Source organism: Camelus dromedarius, chromosome 1, assembly GCF_036321535.1.
Source record: "Camelus dromedarius isolate mCamDro1 chromosome 1, mCamDro1.pat, whole genome shotgun sequence".
NCBI lineage: Eukaryota > Metazoa > Chordata > Mammalia > Artiodactyla > Camelidae > Camelus > Camelus dromedarius.
Genome location: NC_087436.1, coordinates 121,953,010 through 121,974,512, shown reverse-complemented (window position 1 = coordinate 121,974,512; position 21,503 = coordinate 121,953,010). Strand labels below are relative to the sequence as shown.

Genomic DNA, 21,503 nt, shown 5'->3' with positions numbered 1-21,503 from the left:
AGCCCCTTGGCATCATGCGCCCAGGGGGGACGCCCCCCCACAGCCAGCAGCCCACACTCGGCGCACCCACCGAACTCTGCAGACCTCTGCCTTCTCCCCTAAACGAGGGGTTCCGGGGGAGCGCCAGACTATGGCCAGACTATGAATCGAATGCTTAAGTACATCCTACACTGGGAACAAAGACCATTAAAAATGGGCTGAAAAGTGTAAAATAGGACTCTCAAAAACCTCCATGAAGTTCACATTATTATTAATTTTTTAATCAGAGTTACCATGTGTGTAATTTGGGAGTGTGGCTGTTCAAAGCCAGTATTCCTAAGCAAGTCGGGATAGGTCTATCCTTTCAGGGAACGAGAGCGCAGTGTGGCCGAGGACCACACCGCTGCCTCTCACTGACCTTCCCTCTCACAGAGTCACTCAGACGCAACAAAATCTCACCGTGCACAAGGCATCGTTTACACCCTTCCTCCCCCTTCCCTTAATTCCTCATGTGACTCAAAGCAAACACTGTCAAAGGAAGCGTCATCCATCTCATGTCACCCCACCCCCTTGCTCCCACCCAACACTGCGCTGACGCCGCGGAGAAGCCAACTTCAGCCGTGAGTTTAGGAGGAACAGCCCAGAACACCCCGCAGCCAGGAGGCACTTGCAGAGATGAGGCGACCAGTCGCCCCTGGAGTTCCCAGGAAAGAAAAGGCTTTATCCCTTTCCGGATCCAGACAAAACAAACAGGGTCTTTTGCTCCTGCCTTGGAAGGAAGCAAGATTGTAACGCTCTCCCTAAAAAGGCCAAAGCCTGTGTCCTTCTTGCCACCAAAGTTGTCCTCCCGACCATGTGGGTTGATGGGGTCTCGCCTGCAGAGCCCGAGGAGACGGGGCAGCTCCCCAGGCTGTGGGCAGGCACCCCGACCTGCACAGCCCCGCTGCAGAGAAGGCCCCCCTTCACCATGTCCTCTGCACACAGAACCCTGCCTTCCCCTTGCTAACCACCGGGCCACCGACCAAGCTCGCGCTGTTTCACACGTGAAACGGGGGGAGACGGCTGCTTCTCAACTACGCGCAGGAGTTCCGCACCGTGCAGTAAGCGCCCAGGAGCCCCCCCAGCATGCAGGTAGAAGCCGGGGGTCCACGCCCCGTCGCCCGCCTCCGCACGCAGCTGCCTGCACCCCGGACGCTGGTTCACATGCCCCTTTAACACAGCGTGGCTGCTGCCATATGGACTCCTAAAATGTATTTCTGGTTGTTTTTAACACTATAAAAAGGACATCACACATACGTGATATTTTGAGACTGGTTTTGATTTGTCACATCCTGCGCGCTCCGTGGACAATGCCACGGTGGCCCTGCATGCGGAGCCAGCCCCGCAGGGTGTTCAGCGTGCCCCACAGAGGCACCGCATTCTTTCAGGTTTTGCTGTGCAAGCAGAGCTTCCAGTCGGCTCCCCCGCGTCCCCGCTGTGTGTGCGCTCGGCCTGGGAGCCATGCTGCTCTCACCAAGCGCCACAAACCTCGTGGCTTAAAACAACAGACGCATCTTAAAGTTACAGCACAGGCCTCACGGGCTGAGGTCAGGCGTCCGGGGGCTGATCCTTCCTTGCCTTTTCCAGCTTCGGGAGACTTCACTCCTCCCGCCCCGAGGCCCCCTCCTTCATCTCCGAGGCGGGTGACGCACGCCTCCCAGACCTTCTTCCGCAGTCACAGCTCCCTCTGCTTTCGGCCCCATTCCACTGTCGAGGATCCTGTGGTGATGCAGGGCCCACGGATAATCAGGGATCTACTCACTGTTTTCAGGTCAGCTGATTAGCTGCCTGGCTCCACTTGCAACCTGGGTGCCACCTGGGCCCGGAACCTCAGATTCTCACCGGCTCCGGGACCAGGACGTGGACATCTAGCGGGTCGCAGATCCCAGGGCTGGAGGATGTCTTTGCATGGCCAACAGGATGGGGTGAGGTGGCATCTCGCTGTGGACATAAATTGCAGCTCCAGGACCCTTGGCACGGAGTTTCCCTTCCCCTGATGGCTGACCACATGAGCAGGGTCACAACCTGGGCGCGGGTCCCACTGGCTCCGGCTGTGCACAGGGGCCCTGAACACATCGACACCGTCTTTCTAACAAAGGCGAGCATTTCCAGCTCAAGGTCCCCAGCCGGCTTCTGGGCGGCGGCACACGGGGTCTGCAGTCGGGGACAGTCACACGCTGGGTGCACATACTTCAGTCAGTGTTTTAGTCCAAGGTGTCCTGGCTCCACCATCAGCTGTGGTGCCAGCAGGTGGGCACTGTCCCCCATCTCCCGCTGGCCCAGCACCCACCTCGGTGGGTGACGCAGAGTGGGTGCTCTGCAGGAAACTGGTCAGCAGAAGATGAGGAAGTCTCTTCCACACCAAGGGCAAGGCCAGACGTCATGACCCCTCTGACCTTCCCATGAAAAACCCCACCTCCCCCAGCGGGAGAAGGGCCCATCTTCTCCCCTAGAAATGAGACGAACCGAAGCGGGTACAGCACAGACTCCTGGTGTGAAGCCCTGTGCTCAAGGGCTGAAAAGACCCGAGTCGAGGGAGTTAGTCATCATCCTCCCGTCAGCCTGAGACCCGAGTTCCTGCCTGCCCGATCCCGCCAGAGTCACGCCAGCACCGGCCCTCAGGGACCGCCACGGCACCCTTCACAGGCGCAGGCCCTCTCCAGAAAGAGCAGCAGCTCCTGGTCGCTGCCTTCTTCGGCCTAGATTCCCAAAGGCTAGCAGGAGAGGGACGCGGACACGACGCACCTGGCGCGGCATGACAGCCGCTGGCCTTGCTGCTTGTTTTCCAAGACCAGACGACAGGGCGAAAACGCAAAAGGAAGCCTTTTTTTCACCCCTTGATCCGTGGCTCCCGGTGAAGCAGCCTCACCCCCAGCTCCCTGCAGGCTCCGCTGGGCGGAGGGGCAGCGCAGGCGCTTGCGTGGGCCTCTGCGGGCCCGGCACCCGCACCCAGACCCAGGGCTCCCACGGATGGTGGCCCCTCGCATGGGGCTGGACCCTCGTCTTCGATTCGGGGGCAGGAAACAGGGCGTTCAGGCTCATCCCAGCCCGCTCTTCCACAGCCAAGGTCACCAAGAGCACTAGGCCAGAGAAGCCAGCCAGACCCCACTCCGCAGTGCGGCCCCCGTGAGGGAACGTACATCACAGAAGGATCAGTGGCCCAGAACAGGGAGCAGGACCCGGAGGGCACCGCAGGGAGGGCGAAGGGCGGAGAGCAGAGCAGAGCTGGCTCTCAGGCTGCACTGCTCGTGGGGGGCGGCGACCCCCTGTGCTGTGGGCTGGGAGTGGCACCCCTGGAGGCCAGTAGAACACCCCTCTCCAAGCTGTGACAACCGAAAATGTCTCAAGACATCACCAAACGTCCCTAAGGGTCAAAGTCGCCCCCGGATTAGAGAGAACCACGGATTAGAGGGAAAACAGGCATCTCCAAAGAGGCGGGGTTACCTGGGGGGCCTGACCAGGGAGGAGCTGCCGGCAGAGGGCACCCGGGGTGGTGGGTGTCTGAGGAACGGCTGGGAGCCCCATGGGGCTGCAGCGGGAAGTGGGGGAGGGGACAGAGGTCAAAGGAGGTACGTGACCTTGGAGTGCCTCGGGTTTTACTCTGGCTTAGATGGGGGTCCCAGGGTTCTGAGCAGAGTCATGAGATCAGAACTGTGTGTTTAGAGGATTCCGGTTGCTGTGCTGAGAACAGCCCGGGGTGGGTGGGGGCAAGGGCGGAAGGAGGGAAACCAGTCAGGGGCTCCTGAAATGACCCAGAGCGAGAAGGTGGCTTGGGAAGAAGGGAGGCGTCAGAGGGGGTCATCTCCCAGAAACATTCTTTATTACTTATTATTTTAAATTGCAGTAACACACACATAACAAAAAACCCACATTTTCACCACTTTAAAGTATGTAGTTCAGTGGCGTTAAGTATATCCATGTTGTGCAGCTAACACCACCACCCGTGCGCAGGGCTCTTTTCATCTTGCAAAACTGAAACCCTGTCCCCACTAACCAGTAACTCCCTGCCCCCCTCCACCGCACCCCAGCACCCACCATACTGTTTTCTGCCTCAAGGACTTTGGCTGCTCTGAGCACCTCGTGTCAGTGGGGTCCTGCAGGATCCATTCTCTTGTGACTGGTTCCCTTCCCTCAGCAGAATGGCCTCAAGGTTCATCCACGTTGTAGCAGGTGTCAGAATGTCCCCCTTTTTTAAGGCTGAATCATGTGTGTACATACCTCATTTTGCCACCCATCTGACCACCAGTGGACACTTGGAATAAGGCTGCTGTGAAACGCTGCAGGACATGCCTCTGGGGTTTGCTGCTGGCGGGGACGGACAGCAAGAAACAGGAGTCAGGCTGATGGCCAGGTGTGGCCTGAGCCCCTGAGGGAACCGAGGCGGGAAGTATGGCGGGGGGCAGACTCACTTCCAGGAGGTGACACGGAGGTGCGGAGGGAGCAGCGCTGTCAGGGAGGCCAGCACCCCAGGCAGAGGTCAGGGCTGGAGAGACACATGTGAGCGAGGTCAGGGCACTGAGGGCTCAGAGCCGGACGCCTGTGGGATGGCCTGATACGTAAGGAAAGGAGCAGCCAGTGAGACAGGATGCCAACCCAGAGAGTGGCATCCCAACTCCAGGGGAGACGTGCTGGGGAGGAGAGGACAGCAGTGGTCCACAGACGGGACCGACAGCGCCGTCTCAGTGCGCTGTCGAGAGAGCTGCCTGTCAGCTCCTTTCAGGACTCTCAGACCTCACACAGGAGGGCGGTGGCCTCACCGCTGTTCAGACACAGGAGAGGTCACAGCAGGACTCACCTCTAGGGGAAAGATCCGGGACTCTGGGAGAGCCCAGGACAGGATGGGGACAACCCTGAGCAGGCAAAGGGGTGAGGTCCACGAGGAGGGGTGGGGTCCAGTGTACACGGGGGGTGGGGTCCAGTGTACAAGGGGGTGAGATCCAGTGTACACGGGGGGTGAGGTCCAGTGTACACGGGAAGTGATGTCCATTGTACAAGGGGTGTGAGGTCCAGTGTACAAGGGGGTGAGATCCATTGTACAAGGGGTGTGAGGTCCAGTGTACAAGGGGGGTGAGGTCCAGTGTACAAGGGGGTGAGATCCAGTGTACACGGGGGGTGAGGGCCAGTGTACACGGGGGGGGGGTGATGTCCACGGTACACGGGGAGTGAGGTCCAGTGCGCATGGGAGACAGACCGCCTACAATGATGCACCGAGACCCCCAGCCCTCTGCAGTCAGCCCTCTCCTCCATCTGCAGGTGGTTCCCTCTCCTGGCCCGGGCTGCCCACTACCTGTAGCCCACACGACTGTGTGAGTCTGGCGGGGCACCGGCTCTCCTGCACCACGTCTCTCTCTTGGACCTCCAGCCCCACCCCAGAATGAAGCCCAGCACAGACTGCTGAAAGGTGGGAGGCCCTGTTGAGACAGAGGCCCAGCGGTCGCAGCACAGGGGACTCGGAGAGCCTCCCCAAATGAGCCGACGCCCCGCACTTGCGGTGGGAGCGGACTTACTCGGCGACTGCAGCGGGCTGGCCCATCGGGCCTTAGTTGGCTGGGGCGGCCGGAACAGAAGACCTCAGACCTGGGAGTTTAAACAGCAAACATTCACTTGCCACGGTCCTGGAAGCAGGAGTCCAGGGGCAAGGCGCCAGGGTAGGCGGCTCCCAGCGAGGGCCTCCCCGACCCCGTGCGTCCGGTGGGGGCAGTGCTGTCTGCTGGCTCTCCTTCTAAGGCGGCCACCAGCCTAGGCCAGGGCCCTCCCTCACCGCCTCGCCCTAAGTCCCTCCTAGAGGCCACGCCTCCCAACAGTGCCACCGCGGGGGTCTGGGGCGCAGCACCCTCCTAGCCGTCGTCCTGCCGCCGTAAGGGCCTCCGAGAAGCTCCTTTTGCTGCACTTTGTGTGTCGCCACAAACCCGGGCGTCTGGCCTCCCCATGGCTGGGGAGGGGCCCTCGGAGTTGTCCCTAGTTACACACCCTTTTTTCTTTTTATGGAAAGTTTAAGCTGATCTGTAATGACAGAAAGCAGAGCAGTGCTGACCTGGCAGGGGGAGGCTGGGGGAGGGGGAGCAGGGCGGGGCGCCGGGGGGGCCGGGGAACTTCTGGGGCCACAGTGTCCTCACTGTGGGGACGGTTTCACAGGTGCGTTCAAAGGTCAAAACTAAAACTGTCCGCTTTAAATACGTGCCGCTTACGGCACAGCGATGCCTGTCAATGGGGTTGTTTGAAAGGTTATTTTTATTGAATGTCTTACTTTCAGTTATTATTGTAGATTCGTAAGAAACAGGTCAGAGGGGCCCCGTGCACCCTCACCTGCCCCTCAGCGGGGACATCCAGCAAAGCTGCAGACAAGGCGGTAACCAGGACGCTGACGGCGACGCAACCTGCCCGGCGCGGCCGTTCCCGGCTTCCTGCACCCACTGGGTGCGCGGTGCTGAGGCTCGTGTCCCCCACCATGATCAAGACCCAAGCACCTCAAAAAAAATTCTAATTGTGGTAAAATGCACACAACATAAACTTTACCATCCTAACCCTTTTAGGGGTACAGTTTATTGGCATTAAATACCTTATGCCTCAATAAAGCCTTTTAAAAGGTTTTTTTTTTAAAAAACGCAGACTGAGTGAGCAGGTGCTGGCTCTGTTCACAGGGCGCTCAGCCACAGTCCCTCTTCCAGGCCTCGTGGGATGGAGAAGACCCCTGCCGGCTTGCATCTGCTGTTCCCAGACCTCAGTCCCTCTTGGTCAGTGTCACCCCCCAAGACACCTGTTGGTCAGCACGTGGTCCAGAGAGGCAGCCCCCCAGGGTCAGCGTCCCCTTTAGAAAGACCTTGGAATGTCACACCTGCAGGGTGTCTGCACAGGGTCACGTGCAGAGGGGGTGGGAGGTCACGGCATCTCGGACACGCCTGCCCCTTTCTTCCACGCAGGCCCTCAGCCCTGGGCCTCTGCGGGGCGGCCTCAGGGAGTGGCTCTCTAGGCAGATGGCCTTGTTCTGCGCATCCTGCAGGCCTGGGAGCCGGAGAACATGCCTGAGGACGCTCTTGGCGACTTCCTCCCTCCTGGGAGACGAAGCTGTCGGGAGGGCAAGTTAGGATCCCGCAGGGTCACAGGGCGGGGTCCATGCAGCTTTCAGGTCACTCAGCTCTCCCCACACCCTGCTCCCAACCTTTGCCCTCTGAAACCACTACTTTGGCCAGGAGCTCCAGCACCCAGATTTATCCCCCACGAGACAGTCCCGTGAGGCTGGGTCTCTGCCAAGGCCCCAGCCCAGCGCCTGGCGCACGGTACCTACCCAGCTAATGTTTGTTGAATGAATAAATGATTACTTTAACTCTGCTGTTCTGAGATGGTTGAGGGCCTCACGGCTTTATTTCATCACACCAGACGGCTTACAGGGACACCCACAAGGAAGCCACCTCCCTCCCTCCATCTCTCTCCACAGTGAGACTCCATCCCGTGTGAACGTCTGTGTAGGGTCCCGACACGAGCTGTACCACTGCAGCTTCTCCTGCTGCCCCCTCACCAGGACAAGAGCTCACAGCAGGACCAGGCCATTGTCTGGACCCCAGCCCAGCTGAACATGAGCCATGCTGGCTCATGCCCACGGTCACCAGGCCACGTGGAGCTGGGTTCTCCATCACTCAGATTGAAGTTTCCTCAGCGCAAGTGGAAGGACGCGGGCCAGGCTGGAGCCACTGAGACCCACCATCAGCCACGTCCTCCCCAGAAAAGAGCCCCAGGAAGGTGCCTACAAGCCGCAGTCAGGCACAGTTAGTCTACATGGGGCCCTCCCCCACGGAGGCTGAGGGGGCCTGTGGGTGCTTTTTGGCCCCTCCACGCAAGTCTGTCGGCTCCTCTGGTGGGCACACAGCCCTGAGCCCCATGGCTCCAGAGTTTCAGTTGTGCCAAGAACCTTCCAGAGGCCCAGGGAATGACAGCTGCGGTGAGCACATCCTTTTTTTTTTAACTTGAATGCACTGAATTCATGTACACGAAGGGCCTGGCCTGTGGGTAAGTACTGTTATATGTTGTTGGTCCACTGAAGAACATCTGGAAGCATCAGGTGACATGAAATGGCCTCAGAAGTCTGAAATGAGTCCCCTGCCAAAGAAACACTTCTGTGAACTACGTGATGCGCGTGCACACACCCCTAGTCTCATCAGTTCGGCTATTAAAGCACAGGGGTCCGGGGAGCAGTGATTCTTCAGCAAGCAGGTGTCCCACGTGGCCGGGAGGAGGGCCCAGGGGGCCGGCAGCCACCCCAGCCTTTGCTGGGGGAGCAGGTCCAAAGCAGTGCGTCCAAGCTGTTTATTTTGATCAACTGATGCCCTGCTTTGTCCACAAGGACCGGAGGTGGCTGCCGTCACATGTGCCCCGAGAATGGGGCCAAAGGCACCACAGCAGGGCACACACAGAAATGGAAGTGTCACCTGGGGGAAGCAGGCCAGGTGCAGCCCGGGGATGACCTGCCCGGGGAGGCAGGTGTGCCGTCACGGCCCCTCCCGGCCCCCGGAATCCTGAGCTCCGAATGTGAGGAGGGACTTTCCGTGTGAGGCTTAGTGGTGAGTCCTGTGGGGAGACAGCTAGTGGGAGGTGAAGGCATGAACCACTCCCTGGGATGCCACCTCCATGGGCCTGGGCTGCAGGGCCCACGAAGGCCCTCGTGGGCACAGACTGGGTGGCCCACCCCTGGCCCCGGCCGAGGGCTCAGCAAGCGGCCACTGAAGATGACAATGCAGCCCTTTAGCCCCACCAGGACCCCCACCCTCAGGGCCTCCCAGAAGCCCCTTTACCGGTGCCAGCAGAGCTGGGGGGGGAGGCTGGGGACCCCTGGGAAAATGGGGAGTGCCGAGGCCAGAAGACAAGGCCAACCCCGGGGCCGTGGAAGCAGATGGAATGTGCCGAAATTCCTGGCGGACGTTCCTGACCCAGACCCGGCCACCTCTCTGGTCCGTCCTGTGCAGTCTCGCCATCGGGCTCCATTCCCTGCTCAGCTGCCAGAACCAGGGACACACGCTGCTTCTGTCACCTCTGAGGAGCCTCTGTCCAGGCCTCTCTGACCCGCATTGGGGGTTGCTGGCAACCTTGGTATTCTTTGGCTGTGGAAACATCACCTCGTCTCTGCCTCCACCTTCACACAGTCTCCTCCCTGCGTGTGTCTGTGCTCATGTCCCCTTTCCAGAAGGACCCCTGTCCTGTGGGCTCAGGGCCCACCCTGATGACAGCATTTTAAGTAGAACTCTGCAAAGATCTATCTCCAAATAAGGTCATGCTCAAGGGTACAGGGGTTCGGGCTTGAAGTGTCTTTTAGGGGACAAAACCCAACCTACAAAAGCTGGTCACGCAGATCCTAAAACATCTGGGTGGCACCTGTGCACCCAGAGCTCTCAGGATCAGGTAGGTCCTTTGTGCCCAAGCTTGCCAGCTGCAGCGCCCTCCTGCCCAGGCCTCCCGACAGCCTTCAGGACCTCCTCCCACCCCTACCCAAGCGCCCTCGGCCCTGTTCCTGTCCTCCTGAGGACGGGACACTGTGTCCCCGCCACCTGGTTTGCGGGTGCTCAAGACGGCACAGAGCTCTTGTCTAGGAAGGACGTCACCCAGCTAAAGCCCCAGTGCCCACGCCTGCTACAGGGCAGAAGCTTCTGCCTGAGTAAGAGCCAGTTCTGGCCGGAATCCAGGGGACTGTGTCCCCTCCCCAGGACCCAAACTGTCTCAGTGTCCGAGAACCAGCAGACGAAGCCCCAGCCTGCGACAGCTCAGGGGCGACCCCACTCTCAGCTCAGCCGTGGCCGGCTCCGGGGATCCAGTCACCACCCTGATCCCGGGCCCGCGCTGCTGCGCACAGAGCAGGGTGTGGAATGGCTCTTGAGGAGCAGCCGGTCACAATGAGGACTCACAGGGCCGGGGGCACTCCCCGTGAGCCCGGGGCTGCTGGGCGGGAGGGCATGGCCCCCTCAGGGGACCACCGGGCCTGCGAGCTCTGTCTTGGTTGACGAGCATGAAGAAGTAGGGGTCCCATCAGGACACGCTGCTCACCAGGGCTGGGCTCCCAGGATGGCTCTAGGGGGAGACGACCCCAGCCAGGGCCGCCCCCTCCATGGCCTGTTCAGAGCAGTGGAGAGGCCACCTTGGAGGGCCAGCCGCCCCCAAGGCCTCGGGGTCTGCTGTTCCCCTTTGCCCAGGGCCCCCCCCAGAAGGCCTCCTGGAGCCTGCGCGCCCCCTCCCGGCTCCCCATGCGGCGCCTCCTGCCTGCAGCTGGCAGAGGCCGCCCACCCGCCCCGTGCAGCCCTCCGATGCACTTGCCAGGACCTCTGCAGCTTCACTTCCTGCTCGGCCTGCACTGGGCTTTTGCTCTGCTGCGTTCTCCCCTCCCCTCCTCCCTGAACTGGAGTGCTTCCATTTTCTTTATTCTTTCTGCCCTCCTGGTCAGGGACTTCCTCACTCTGTAACTGCTCTCCGAGGGCTCACCCTGAGTTAATTCGCACACTCAGCTCATGGTCTGAAGCGGGCCAGCACCTCCCTCCTCACCCTGAACCTGAACGGCCCGCGGCTCCACAGCCCCACGCGGCCGCGCGCTGCTGAGCGGGGTGCCCACGCCCCTCGTTCTGGAAGCGCCCCTGGACAGGGCCCCCGCGCCTGCAGCCGCCCCCACGCACGCTTCTGACTTCGCTTCTCGCCTCCCACACCCTCCTCTGACTTTGATTTTCCTTCTGGAGAACGTTTCCCACCTCTCCTCAGCGAGGATTTCGGGGTGTTACTTTCTGGTCTTCGTGTAAAACTGTCTCCTCTGCGGATGGCAGCCCAGCCGGGCCCAGGACGCCGCGCGGGGCGAGCCCCTCCGGCTGCGAAAGGGCTCCCCCCTGGCCTCCCGTCACGTTGCCGGGCTCCGCGGGCGCGCCCAGCACGCTCGGCTCTGCCTGGCCCCTCTGAGCCCGTCTGGGACTTGGTTCCTGAACTCGGGAACACTCTCTGCCCCAAGCTGACAAAAGTCTCCCCTTCTCTCCGGTCAATCGTGCTGTCAGATGCACTGTGGACATCCTCATCCCGTCCTCTGTGTGCCCAAGCCTCTCAGGCCGCCTGCGGGGGGACCTCCTCAGCCACCTTCCAGGTCACTGCCCCACCCTCCGCCAACGTCTAACCCATTCCTCGGGGTGGGCTGGTTTTAGCTTTGAGCTTTTAAACCCGGTGGCGGTCTTTTTCATTTCTGGGAGTTCCACTTGGCTCTTGTTTAAAAAAGGATTGGTGTTGCCCCACGGTTCCCCCTCCATGTCCTGGCTGTTGTAAAGGATGGTTCCACTAGCCTTTGCTCTCTGCTGATTCTTGCTCAGGGAGAACCACATTCTCCTGAGTTTGGTAACTTTTTACCGTGAATTCCACCTCCACGGTGCGGCAGGAGGGCCCCTCTGGGACGGTTTTGCCTTTTATTCGGCCAGGTACCCAGGTGACTCTTAGCACCAACAGGGGGCGAAGTGGAGTGTAGGTTTCCCCAGCCCCCTGCCACTGGGGGCCTGGCTTTACGTGTGAGTCCCTCCAACCCACCCCATTGGCACTCCTCGCCTGACCCCCCAGACCCCCACCCAGTCACTGCACCCCCAGCCACCATGGTGAGGACTCCCTAGGACGCAGCATCCCCCATCCCCCACACACCAGGAGAGAGAGCTGACAGCCTGTCCCCAGACTGGAGGAGGGGCCAGCACTGAGGGACCAAGAAGTGAGGCTGTGTGGCTTCCAGCTAGCCTCAGAACGCCAAGCCCCTTGAGAAATGTGGCCCTGCATCTTTCTACTCAGCTGCAAAACATCTTTATCATCTTTATCATCTCAAAAAATTCTACAATTTGTAAAAACATCTCTACAAAAATGATAAAATCCTTTTTTTAATGGCAGTGGAATTCACACAACATACAATTAACCATTTTAAAGTGTGTAATTCAGTGGTACCTGGTGCATTCACGATGTCGTCCAACCATCGCCAGTCCCCAGTTTGAAAACTTTCTCATTGCCCCTAAAAAGAAACCCCATGCCTTTTTGCTATCATTCCTCATTCCCCTCCCCCCACCCCAGCAGCCACTGGTGTATTTCCTGTCTCTGTGGATTTGCCAATTCTGGACATTTCACATAAATGGAATCACACTCTATTTGTCCTTTCGTGTCTGACTTCTTCACACTTAGCATCATGTTTTCAAGGCTCATCCACGTTGAAAAGTATGTATAGCATCCTTTTCATGGCTGAATAGTACTCCATCGTGTGCACAGACCCCATTTTTTTTACCGGTTCACTGTTGACGGACATTTGGGCTGTGCCCACCTTCTGGTTATTCACATTGCTATGAATGTGGGTCTTCAATTCTTAAATGTACCAGACACCTAGATATTTGGTTCTTTTAGACTTTTTAATAATTACAATATCCCTAAAAACAATTGGAAACATTCTCAAAAACTGAAAAGCCAATGCAAAAAATTCCGGCTCTAAAGACACCATCCCCACAGTGGGTGTGCTGACTCATTTTCCCCCAGGCCCCAGCCAGTGTACCCCATGGTTTGGGATGGTTTGTCAAGGAGAAAGCTTTAACTGGAGCAAACCCCACATGGCAGAGACTTACAGAGCCCCCCACGCAGAGCTCAAAGGACCCCCTCAGCCATGAAGGGAGCCCCGTGTGAAGTGTCCCCAGCACCCACCCCGCCTCCACCCAACATAAAACAAGGAGAAATGGAAGAGCTTCAAAATGCTTACTGTAAGAAAGAAAAAAACATTCCATTCATCTTAACCAACTACTCTGCATAAATTTCCATAGTATGAAATGTTCTATTCTACTTTCGCTTAATCTATTCAGATCAGTGGGGGAAAAAATCCATTCACTTTTGTCTTCTTCCTTCAACCATTTGAATTGCCCATCAATATCTAAGTTTCTTTGCAACCCAACTGTAAAAAGTACAAAAGTAATTGTTTCACCAAATGGGAATCTTAAAGACATTGATGAGAGCTACGGTTCATTCTTGCCAGAAACGCACAGCTCAGGGTGTGGGTGCTCCCACCCTGGGGTCAGACGGACCAGAGTTCAAATCCCAGCCCTGCCACTCCTGCCTGGGAAGGCTCCAGTGAGTCGTTTAACATGCCGTCCGGAGACCTCGCTCGTAAGACAGGGCGCACTAGGATCATCACAGTGTCACAAGCACCCCAGGCCTCAGTGCCTCACGCAGCAGGGATCTATACCCATGCTGTCATTTACGCCCGGCCCCCTCCCCCCCGTCGCCTTCACCACTCCATGGTCCTCTACGGGGTCCAGCCGAGGATGCAGGCCACACCCACAGGAGGATGGCTCAAGAGGTCTGGGGGCCAGGCCTGCAGCCCACACAGGCTGACACTCAGCCCCAGGACTCACCTGGGAGCCGGAGGCCCAGATGGTGTGGGAGCACACAGCTGTGTCTCTGCCACCAGGAAGGCGCAGGTAACCGGCCCAACGGGACAACTGAGCGCCCCGAGTCAGGGTCTGTTCCCAGCAACTGAATACCAAAAAGACACCTCACTCTCCAAGTGGCCCTGGGTACTCCATTAAACACTCCAGGCACGGTCCTAAGTCCACACCTCCCAGCCACCTGCAAGCCCCACTGATAATGGCAGGTCATTTCTCGAGCCATGACTGTGAGCCTTTGACAGAGCTGATCCCCTCAAATTCCACACAACAGACCCCATCACCCCCATCCGACAGATAGGGAAACTGAGGCACAGGCTGGGGGTGGGGTGAGGCCCCTGCAGCCCTGTCTGTGGCTTCAACCCTGTGGAGACACATAAGCCACGGCTAGCAGCAAAGACTTAGGGCAATAAAACATGAGAGAAATACTGAAAACCCACAACATTCTAGGCATTTGTTTCTCCTTGAACTGGAATCAGGTCACCGTTGCTCACCTTCGTGTGGGCGCACAGCCCGCCGCGGAAGGGCCGCACCACGCAGCGCTGCCGGCTCAGGCAGGGCTCCGCACTCAGAGCCCGCAGGCCACCCTTCAGTCACCTGCGCTCTGGGATGTGCGTTTTTACACTTTTAAAACAAGCGCATCTGGTGTTCCGGGAATTCCTGGCAGCTCTAAGGAGAGGCACTAAAGCTCCTGAAACCCCCCCCCCCCCCCCCCCGCCGTCTTTGAATGGAGGGTGGGATGAAATTGCCTAACACACTTCCCGCTGAGAGCGGGCAGCACGCGCACCGCGGCCCTGGCTCCCTCCCGCCAGGCCACCGCCGGCTGGACACGGGACCAGATATCAATTAGGCGAAGCTTCGGACTCCCTGCCCACTTAGCAGAAACCATATCATTCATTTCCCGTAAACACCCAGTGCTGATGGTAAAGCAGACCCCTAAGTGATGACGTCAGGGTTGGCACAGAGCTGGCACAGAAACTCATGCTCGCTGCCTGTCTGCAGCTCAGCTTCTCCCCTGCCCGGCAAACACGGGGGCACAGGGCTGGGCGTGGGCGGCCCCACGCTCCCCTCCCCACCCCCACCACAGACAGAAATGCAGCCGAGCCAGGAAATGAGATGAGAGCTGCCCACTGAGACTCCCCGCCAGAGCCGGGGCAGGGGCTACACGCCTCCGTGACATGTGGACTCCCAGGGCCTCCTGGCTGCCCAGGCCTGACAGTGTGAGGCATTGGGAGGAAGGCTCTCTGGGGGCCACCAGACCTGGCAGCCGGGAGGCCGAGGCCCCAGTGCCCTCTGACTTCAGGGACAAGAGACAGGTGCCCTAGGCCAGCCACGCCCGCTCTGACTCAGCACCGCAGAGCATCCTTCCCGGACCTGCCGAGCCCTGCTCTGTGCCAGGCACCACCCGCTAGGAGAGGGAGCTTGGCGCTGGCACAGCCCATGCAGCCAGGCTTTCTAGACCACTGGCTTCCCAGGAGCTCACGTCGGAGAGAATCGTGCTCCTCCAAGGACAGCCTCAGCCGCAGCAGGGCACTCAGAATTTATCGGCTAAAAAAGAACCAGTCAGCTGCCGGGCTAGCAGTTAACACGAAAATCCCATGATCCGAGAACAGAGCCTCTACCTGGTGTGAGGCCGCACACGGCACTGCGGGGACCCTGGAGCAACCGGACCAGGTTGCAGGAAGACCACCCTTCTCCCTCGCCTCCACTGCCACCCCTCCAGAAGCGCTCTGGGCTGGGGGGCTTGCCGACAGTGTGGCTGTGTTCCTCTGGGGCTCTGCCATCTGCGTTATTACCCTTTACCCACGGCCACCATGGGGGAGCCCTATAGGGTCAGGTGGGCTGCACACCATCTGGGTACAATGAGGGCAGTACAGACACAAGGCCAGGACTTTCCCCTGCCCTGGAGCCCACCAATTTAACACCTGAGGACTCCCAACTGCCACTGCACTTCAGGGTGTGCCCCCCTCCTCCTGGCAGTCAAAGTACAGAGTGACGGCCCCTGACCCCAACCGGCAGCTGCACGCCCATGGCCGGGTGGGCTGGGGCTCCGGAAACAGCCACGGTGGGAAGTTCCACAGCCCCCACCTGCCTGATCTCAACTTCACCAAGATCAAAGGGTTCTTCTTTCAGGAAGCACACACACCCAGCAGGTTACTCCGGCTTCTCTTTGAGAAGGAGGCTAGTTCATCCCTAATCTGAACCCAGAATATTGACAGTTTCCAGATGAGCATCACTCAGTGAAGCACTGTACTTGGAAGGAATGTCTCCCCGAAAAGAAGGGGCATGAGGAAAGTTACTATACCACACCCCAGAAATGGTTTGGAATGACAAGAGTTCCACATGGGGTGCGTGGCTGAGCATAACCACTCACCACGTGGTAACCTCCATACATCTGGGCAACACCACCTACATACTGATCGAGTCTTCCTCAAAAATGGAAAACACAAATTCACCCCGGACCATCACTAACATGTTCTTTGATGATGGCCAAGAAGACCCCATGGGGTCCGGTCCAGGTCCCCCTTCCCCCACGCCAAGATTTCACCCCTCAGCACTGTCACCCATCACCCAGGATCAACAAGAAAGCTATAACCCAGCATGAAACACAAATATTGATATTTTTGTGTCAAAAGAAGACATCCGCTATCCAAAATGTTTCACCTTCTTAAAGTTAACTCCTCCTGAACAAAAGCAAAAAGACTTACAAATCCTGGACACTTTCCATGAAAAAAATCATAACAGTGTTTAAAAGACTGCCTTAAAGGAAATAAAAGGGAGTAAGAGTGCAAATTCATTTTAATGTTAAACTACTGTACACATCAGGCTGGTTCGTCTGTTACTCAGGTTGTTATTCGTGACTCGGATAGCGAAAATTTTAAATGTCATATAAGAGTATTTTAAAGCTTTTTCAAATATTTTTTAAAACTACAAGAACAATGAGTTTTTTGGTTTCAGAATGTTTCCCACTGAGTTGTGATGAACGAAAGCTCAGTGCTCAGTATTAAACCAAATCAGGGATTAAATCAAGAATTCAGTTTGAATTGTACATCTATCCAAACACAACAGTGGAAAAAAATCTGAACTGCAGGCAACAGTCTCTCTTAGACACATCCTCCCGCAGCTAACGTATAACACTTCAATTCCTCCAGGCCCGGAGATCTCCCAGAACTGACTTGTGCTCACTTGGACCAAAGCGTATTAAATTACATAGGGAGGGGAAGTGCAAAAATCCGTCCACAACCTGAGCAAAAATACGAGTTTTGATTTGAAAAATGAAAACCTATTGGGGTGACAATCTACTCCAACACTTCAAGCAATCAAAATATTTCACCCCAAAGACAGATGTCCAACAAGGGGTGGCCCACGCTCAGGCTGACCGCAGGGCAAACACTGCGGTTGGACACAAAGTTCTCAGATGGAGATGCGTCTTGAGTCCAGGGGTCAGATGACAAGCTAAGAGATGACAGCGAAGGAAGGGAGAGGACCAGATGAAACCCTATCTCCTCCCTTCTCCTAAAGCACACACCTTTCGGCTGAATCGCTGGGACTGGCTGACTCACCAACTCTCCGCCTCACCCTGGTCAGCGCCTGGAGCTGGCTTTGGAGGGGCAGTGGCCTGAGACAGGGGAAATTAGGGACGTGGTTCTCAATTCTGGGGCACAATCTCCAGGGCAGTATCATTTTCCACTTTTAAAGACTTTTCCCAAAACTGAAACAGGCAGGGCCACTGAAATTACTCAATTATAGATGAAACAGAGGCCACGCTGCTCTTCCTTCCCTTCCAACAACGTGATACAGCCCGGCGACGCTGGTAACAAGGCCCCTTCCACAGCCACGTCTGGAAAGAGTCATCGCAGCCTCAGGAACCTTGACAGATGTGCTTTCAGAGACACCAGAACGCTACATGATACATTTCTCTGCTGGCCTCACCCTGTATCTGAAAAAATCATGCTGCTGCCCACCCCAAAATGACCTTTTGACAAGTAGACTTGGGTTCTCCTTAACTGGTGACAGAAGTCACACAAACAAAAAGCCACTCCTTGGACAGATGTCCCATGCAGAGGCTGCCACCCTCCCCTGGCAACCTACACAGCACCAGCAGGCAGGACGAGAGCAGCCTCGGGGGACCGCAGGGAGGAGAGGGCTGGGCAGAAGGCAGCCCAGGGCTGGGAGGCCCCACACACAGGCAGTGCCAGGAAGCACCAGGGTCACACCAAGAAAGTAGCTGCTGCAAGACCAGGAGGTGGGGAGGAGTGAGAAGGGCTGCACAGCTGCACCAGGCCGGAAGGAATCCGAAAATCCATATCCCCTCTGGGCAAGGCCAAGGCCGAGCAGGGGGCAGCCCCAGGCATCCTAAGCCCTCAGCCCATCACTGGGAAAACTCTCCCACCCCAAAGGCAAGACGCAGGAGCGCTGCGGGCCCCTGAACTCACCGCAGGGCCTCAGGTGCCAGACTTCCAACAAACCTGCGGCCTCCCCAAAGGGGTGGGCCAGAAAGGTACAGATTTCAGGACACCCCCCAATCAGAGGCCACTCACGGCGGGGGGTAGCAGGGAAGCCAGATCCAGAGGGCGGGTGGTGTTCCCTGGGTCAGTCAGCAACACTGCAGCCTCGGATGTCCGAGGCGCCCGGATGTGACCACTGGCCGCACCCGAGCCGCAACACCCCAGCCAAGACCCCAGCGTCCCTGCCCTCCCGGCCTTCACGCTGCGCCTGCCCCCATCGTGCAGCCGCCGGATGCCTAAAGTGCACCCAGGACCCTGCGCTCGGCTCCCGGGCACCGACGCAGCCCAACTCGCTCCGGACGCAGCGGACACGAGCCCTGACCGGGCGGCGGGGATGCAACGCCCGCAGTGCGACTGGCGCAGCTTCCGAGGCGCGGGGCGCGCTGCCCAGACCCCGACCCGACGGCCGAGGAGGGACGCCACGCCAGGCGAACCGCCCCTCCGGCCCCGCTGAGCCGGCGGCCCCGGGCGCGCTCATCCCGCCGCCGGGCAGGAGATTGCCCTGGATTCGAGAACACGCGAGTGGGCACAGGACGATGGGGACGCGAACTGGGCGGAGGTGCGGATCGGTCCTTACTGGCGAAAGCAGGGCCAGGAGAGTGGGACAGGGACCTTCTCTGACAGGGAAGGAGAGGTCCGTCCGAGACCCAGGAGAGGGACATGGGGGTCTCCTCCAGCACCTGGAGGAAGTGGGGAGAGGATGTGTTCCGGAAGGCGGAGGGAAGTACACTTCGGGTCCAGGATAATGGTGGGGGGTCGCAAAAGGTGAACGGGAGGCGTCATCCCTGGTGTAGGAAGAGGGGATGAAAGGTCTTTCTGGGACCTAAGAGAAGCAGGAGGGAGTCTGTTTCGGGCTAGGGGTCGGGGACCACTAGGAGCGAGCAGGGCACCACGCAGGACCGGGATGCGAAGGGAGGGGAGCCCGTCGGGCAGCGGGCAGGCTGGGGGAGGAGTGCGCTCCGGCCCGAGGGTAAAAGCAGGAGACTCGCTTTCGGACCAGGCTGGGGAGGGGGGACCCGCCGCAATGGGAGGACGACTGTGTGAGCAAGTCTCGGAGTGGAGGGAAGGGTGTCGATGGCACTCACGGAGGGAGGGCCGGTCCCAGCTGGGAAGGGGGTCTGCTCGGCAGCCAGGGCCGGGGCCGCTCACCTTAGGTTTGTACAGCCACTTTCGGAACCTGTTCATCATCGCCGCGCCGGCCCGGCCCGGCCCCGGCGGCCCTCCCCTCTGCGGCGCTGCTCCCGGGCCCGGCTGCGGCGCGGGGCGGACGCGGGGCAGGGCCCGGCCGGGGCCCCACGCGGACTCAGGGCGCCGGGCGGGCAGCAGGCAGGTGCGCGGGGCAGGTGCTCGGCCGGGAGATGCTCTGCGAGCGGCGCGCGGCGCGGACCCACAGACCGCGGCGGGCGGGCGGGCAGGCGGACTTGCGTAGGAACCCGGCGTGGGGGCGCTGGCTCCCTGCGGCTCACTGACACCCGGCGCCTCGGCCAGCTACCGCCGCCCGCGCCACACATGCGCCGACGCGCCGCGAGCCCCCAGCCCGCCGCGAGCTGCGGAGACTGCCCAATCCTCGGGCCGCGCCGTGCCCCGCCCGAGGCGCGCTCACCCGCAGGAGCCCGGCGCGCCCGGCGGGGCCGAGAACTACAAGTCCCGATGGACATTGCGGGGAGGCGGGACCCTGGATGCGCCGACATTTGCTGCGCCGTGGCCGCTGTGCATTTTGGGGGCTGCAGTCTTCCGGTCGACGGCGCCGGAGCGTGCAGCGGTTGCTAGGTGACGACGCCCAAACTGCACGCCAGAGCCACTCCAGCCCGGAGGTTTGCGGAGGTCCCCGCGAAGCGAATTGGGGGACCCGCTGCTATTCCCGAGTCCCCTCGCACCAGCCGGGCCTTGGCAGAGTCACACAAGCACGGGGACGAGAAAGGAGGTTCGGGAGCACCTGCGAAGCCCGCCGACAGGTACGGGGGAAGGGAAGCAGATGGGACCCGAAGGGAGGGCGAGGCGTGTTCCCTCAGCAGCAGCACCTTCCACCTCCAGCTTCCTTCGACATGCAGGCCAGTTCTCATCTTCCTTGCTTCCCATCTTCTTGTCACTAACTACTTCTTCCCAGTTTTTGATCCTATTCCTAGTTCCTTGATTAAAGTTAACGGTGTTTGTTTGTTTGTTTGTTTTTAATGACCATAATAAATGGTATTCACCACTTCCCCGATAGTGCACTAGTTTGGATCCATAAAAAAAATCAGCAAAATCGAAGAACCTATGATATGCCAGGTAGACAGCTAAAAATAGGTATGCGGCCTCACTGTCAACTCCCGCTGGTACCTGAAGAACCTGGCCGGAAAGGCTGCCTTACTCTGGCCGTAGGAGGGGCACCCTCTCCCAGAAGACTTGCATTTCCCCTGCCCCCACCTAGCACCACTTCTTTGTCTGGCAATGTGTAGATTTAGGGTGCAGGAGAGGGAAGGAACTCTCCCTTGATGGAGAGCTTCTTCTCCGCTGCTCGTGGTATCGCTGGTTCTGGACTCTCCAACCCCTCTGTTCCCGTAAAGTCAGTGTGAACCTGGGCACAGGCAGCAGTCTGAGATTGCCCTGTGTGTCGTTGAGGACCTGACTCATCTTCCCCATTCCCTCCCCAGTCCCATTTAGGGGACTGATGGTCCACTAAAGAGCAACCCCCACCCTGCCCCGAGTTGCCTCTTATCTCCAATTCCTTTACACTCTCCTCTCTTGAGTGGGCTCCAATCAGATTTTCACCCAGCCCCTCCTCCAAGGCTCTTTATCTAAATCATCCTTGACCCTAATGTTGCTAAACCCAGTGATGAGAGCTCAGCCCCACCTCATCCAGCAGCAGATGACCCAGCTGAGTGCTCCTTTCTGGACACACCGTCCTTACTTGGCTGGAGCAGATAGCACTCTCTGCCTCCTCCCATGGCCGCTCCTTCTCAGTCTTCTTGGCTGGCGCCTCCTCTGCTCCTAACTCTAGACATCCTAACACTGGAGTCCCAAGACTCAGTCCTTGGAAGCCCCTCTATCCACCCACTCCCTGGGTGACTTCTTACCACCACATGGTTCAATGAACAACCATTTTCTCCTTACGTTTCCAAAACCTACATCTCCAGCCTGAACCTTGCCCTGAGAGTCCAGGTCCCTCTCCCTGTTCTTTGCCAGTTAGATGTCCAACAAACCCCTAAACAAAATGTGTCCAGCTGCACTCCTAGTTTCCCCCATAAATCCTGCTCCTCCCCAGCTGCGGCTTCCAGCCTGAGAGCTCGGGTAGATACTTGGTGGACCGTTCTCTACAGGTCTGTCGTTGGTCTGCTCCAAGGCTGGGGCTGTTGTTGCTACTCAGAATCTCCCTTCTATGCTTCCCAGTTTGAAACTGTGCTTGGGGCGAAGGCTGACCTCAGGAAAGAGGGTGTATCAGTTAGGATGAGGTTCAGCTGCACACAGTGAAAAATTTCAATACCATGGTGGCCCAAACAAGATTATTCATGTTTCCATAAAATAGGTCCATGGGGAGGCAATCTTGGGAGATACAGCACCCCCTAAAGTCGTCAGGGACCTGGGCTATTCTAGC

At 58.6% G+C, this 21,503-nt stretch overlaps 2 protein-coding genes across 7 annotated transcripts in view; one reads left to right on the top strand and one right to left on the bottom strand.

Annotated features, from left to right (window-relative positions):
• ZFYVE28 (zinc finger FYVE-type containing 28) overlaps window positions 1-19,165 on the bottom strand; it is an 87,426-nt gene extending 68,261 nt beyond the window's left edge. For all 4 annotated transcript variants that reach the window (XR_010382171.1, XR_010382182.1, XM_031438805.2 and 1 more), the window contains exon 1: window positions 19,079-19,165. Coding sequence is in view for 2 of the 4 variants with exons in the window: in XM_031438805.2 (XP_031294665.2) it covers window positions 19,079-19,117 (39 nt within the window). In the remaining 2 variants the exon portion in view is untranslated. The remainder of the gene's footprint in view (window positions 1-19,078) is intronic.
• A 548-nt stretch (window positions 19,166-19,713) lies between these two features.
• CFAP99 (cilia and flagella associated protein 99) overlaps window positions 19,714-21,503 on the top strand; it is a 33,096-nt gene continuing 31,306 nt past the window's right edge. For all 3 annotated transcript variants that reach the window (XM_031438786.2, XM_031438762.2, XM_031438797.2), the window contains exon 1: window positions 19,714-19,884. The gene's annotated coding sequence lies outside the window, so the exon portion shown is untranslated. The remainder of the gene's footprint in view (window positions 19,885-21,503) is intronic.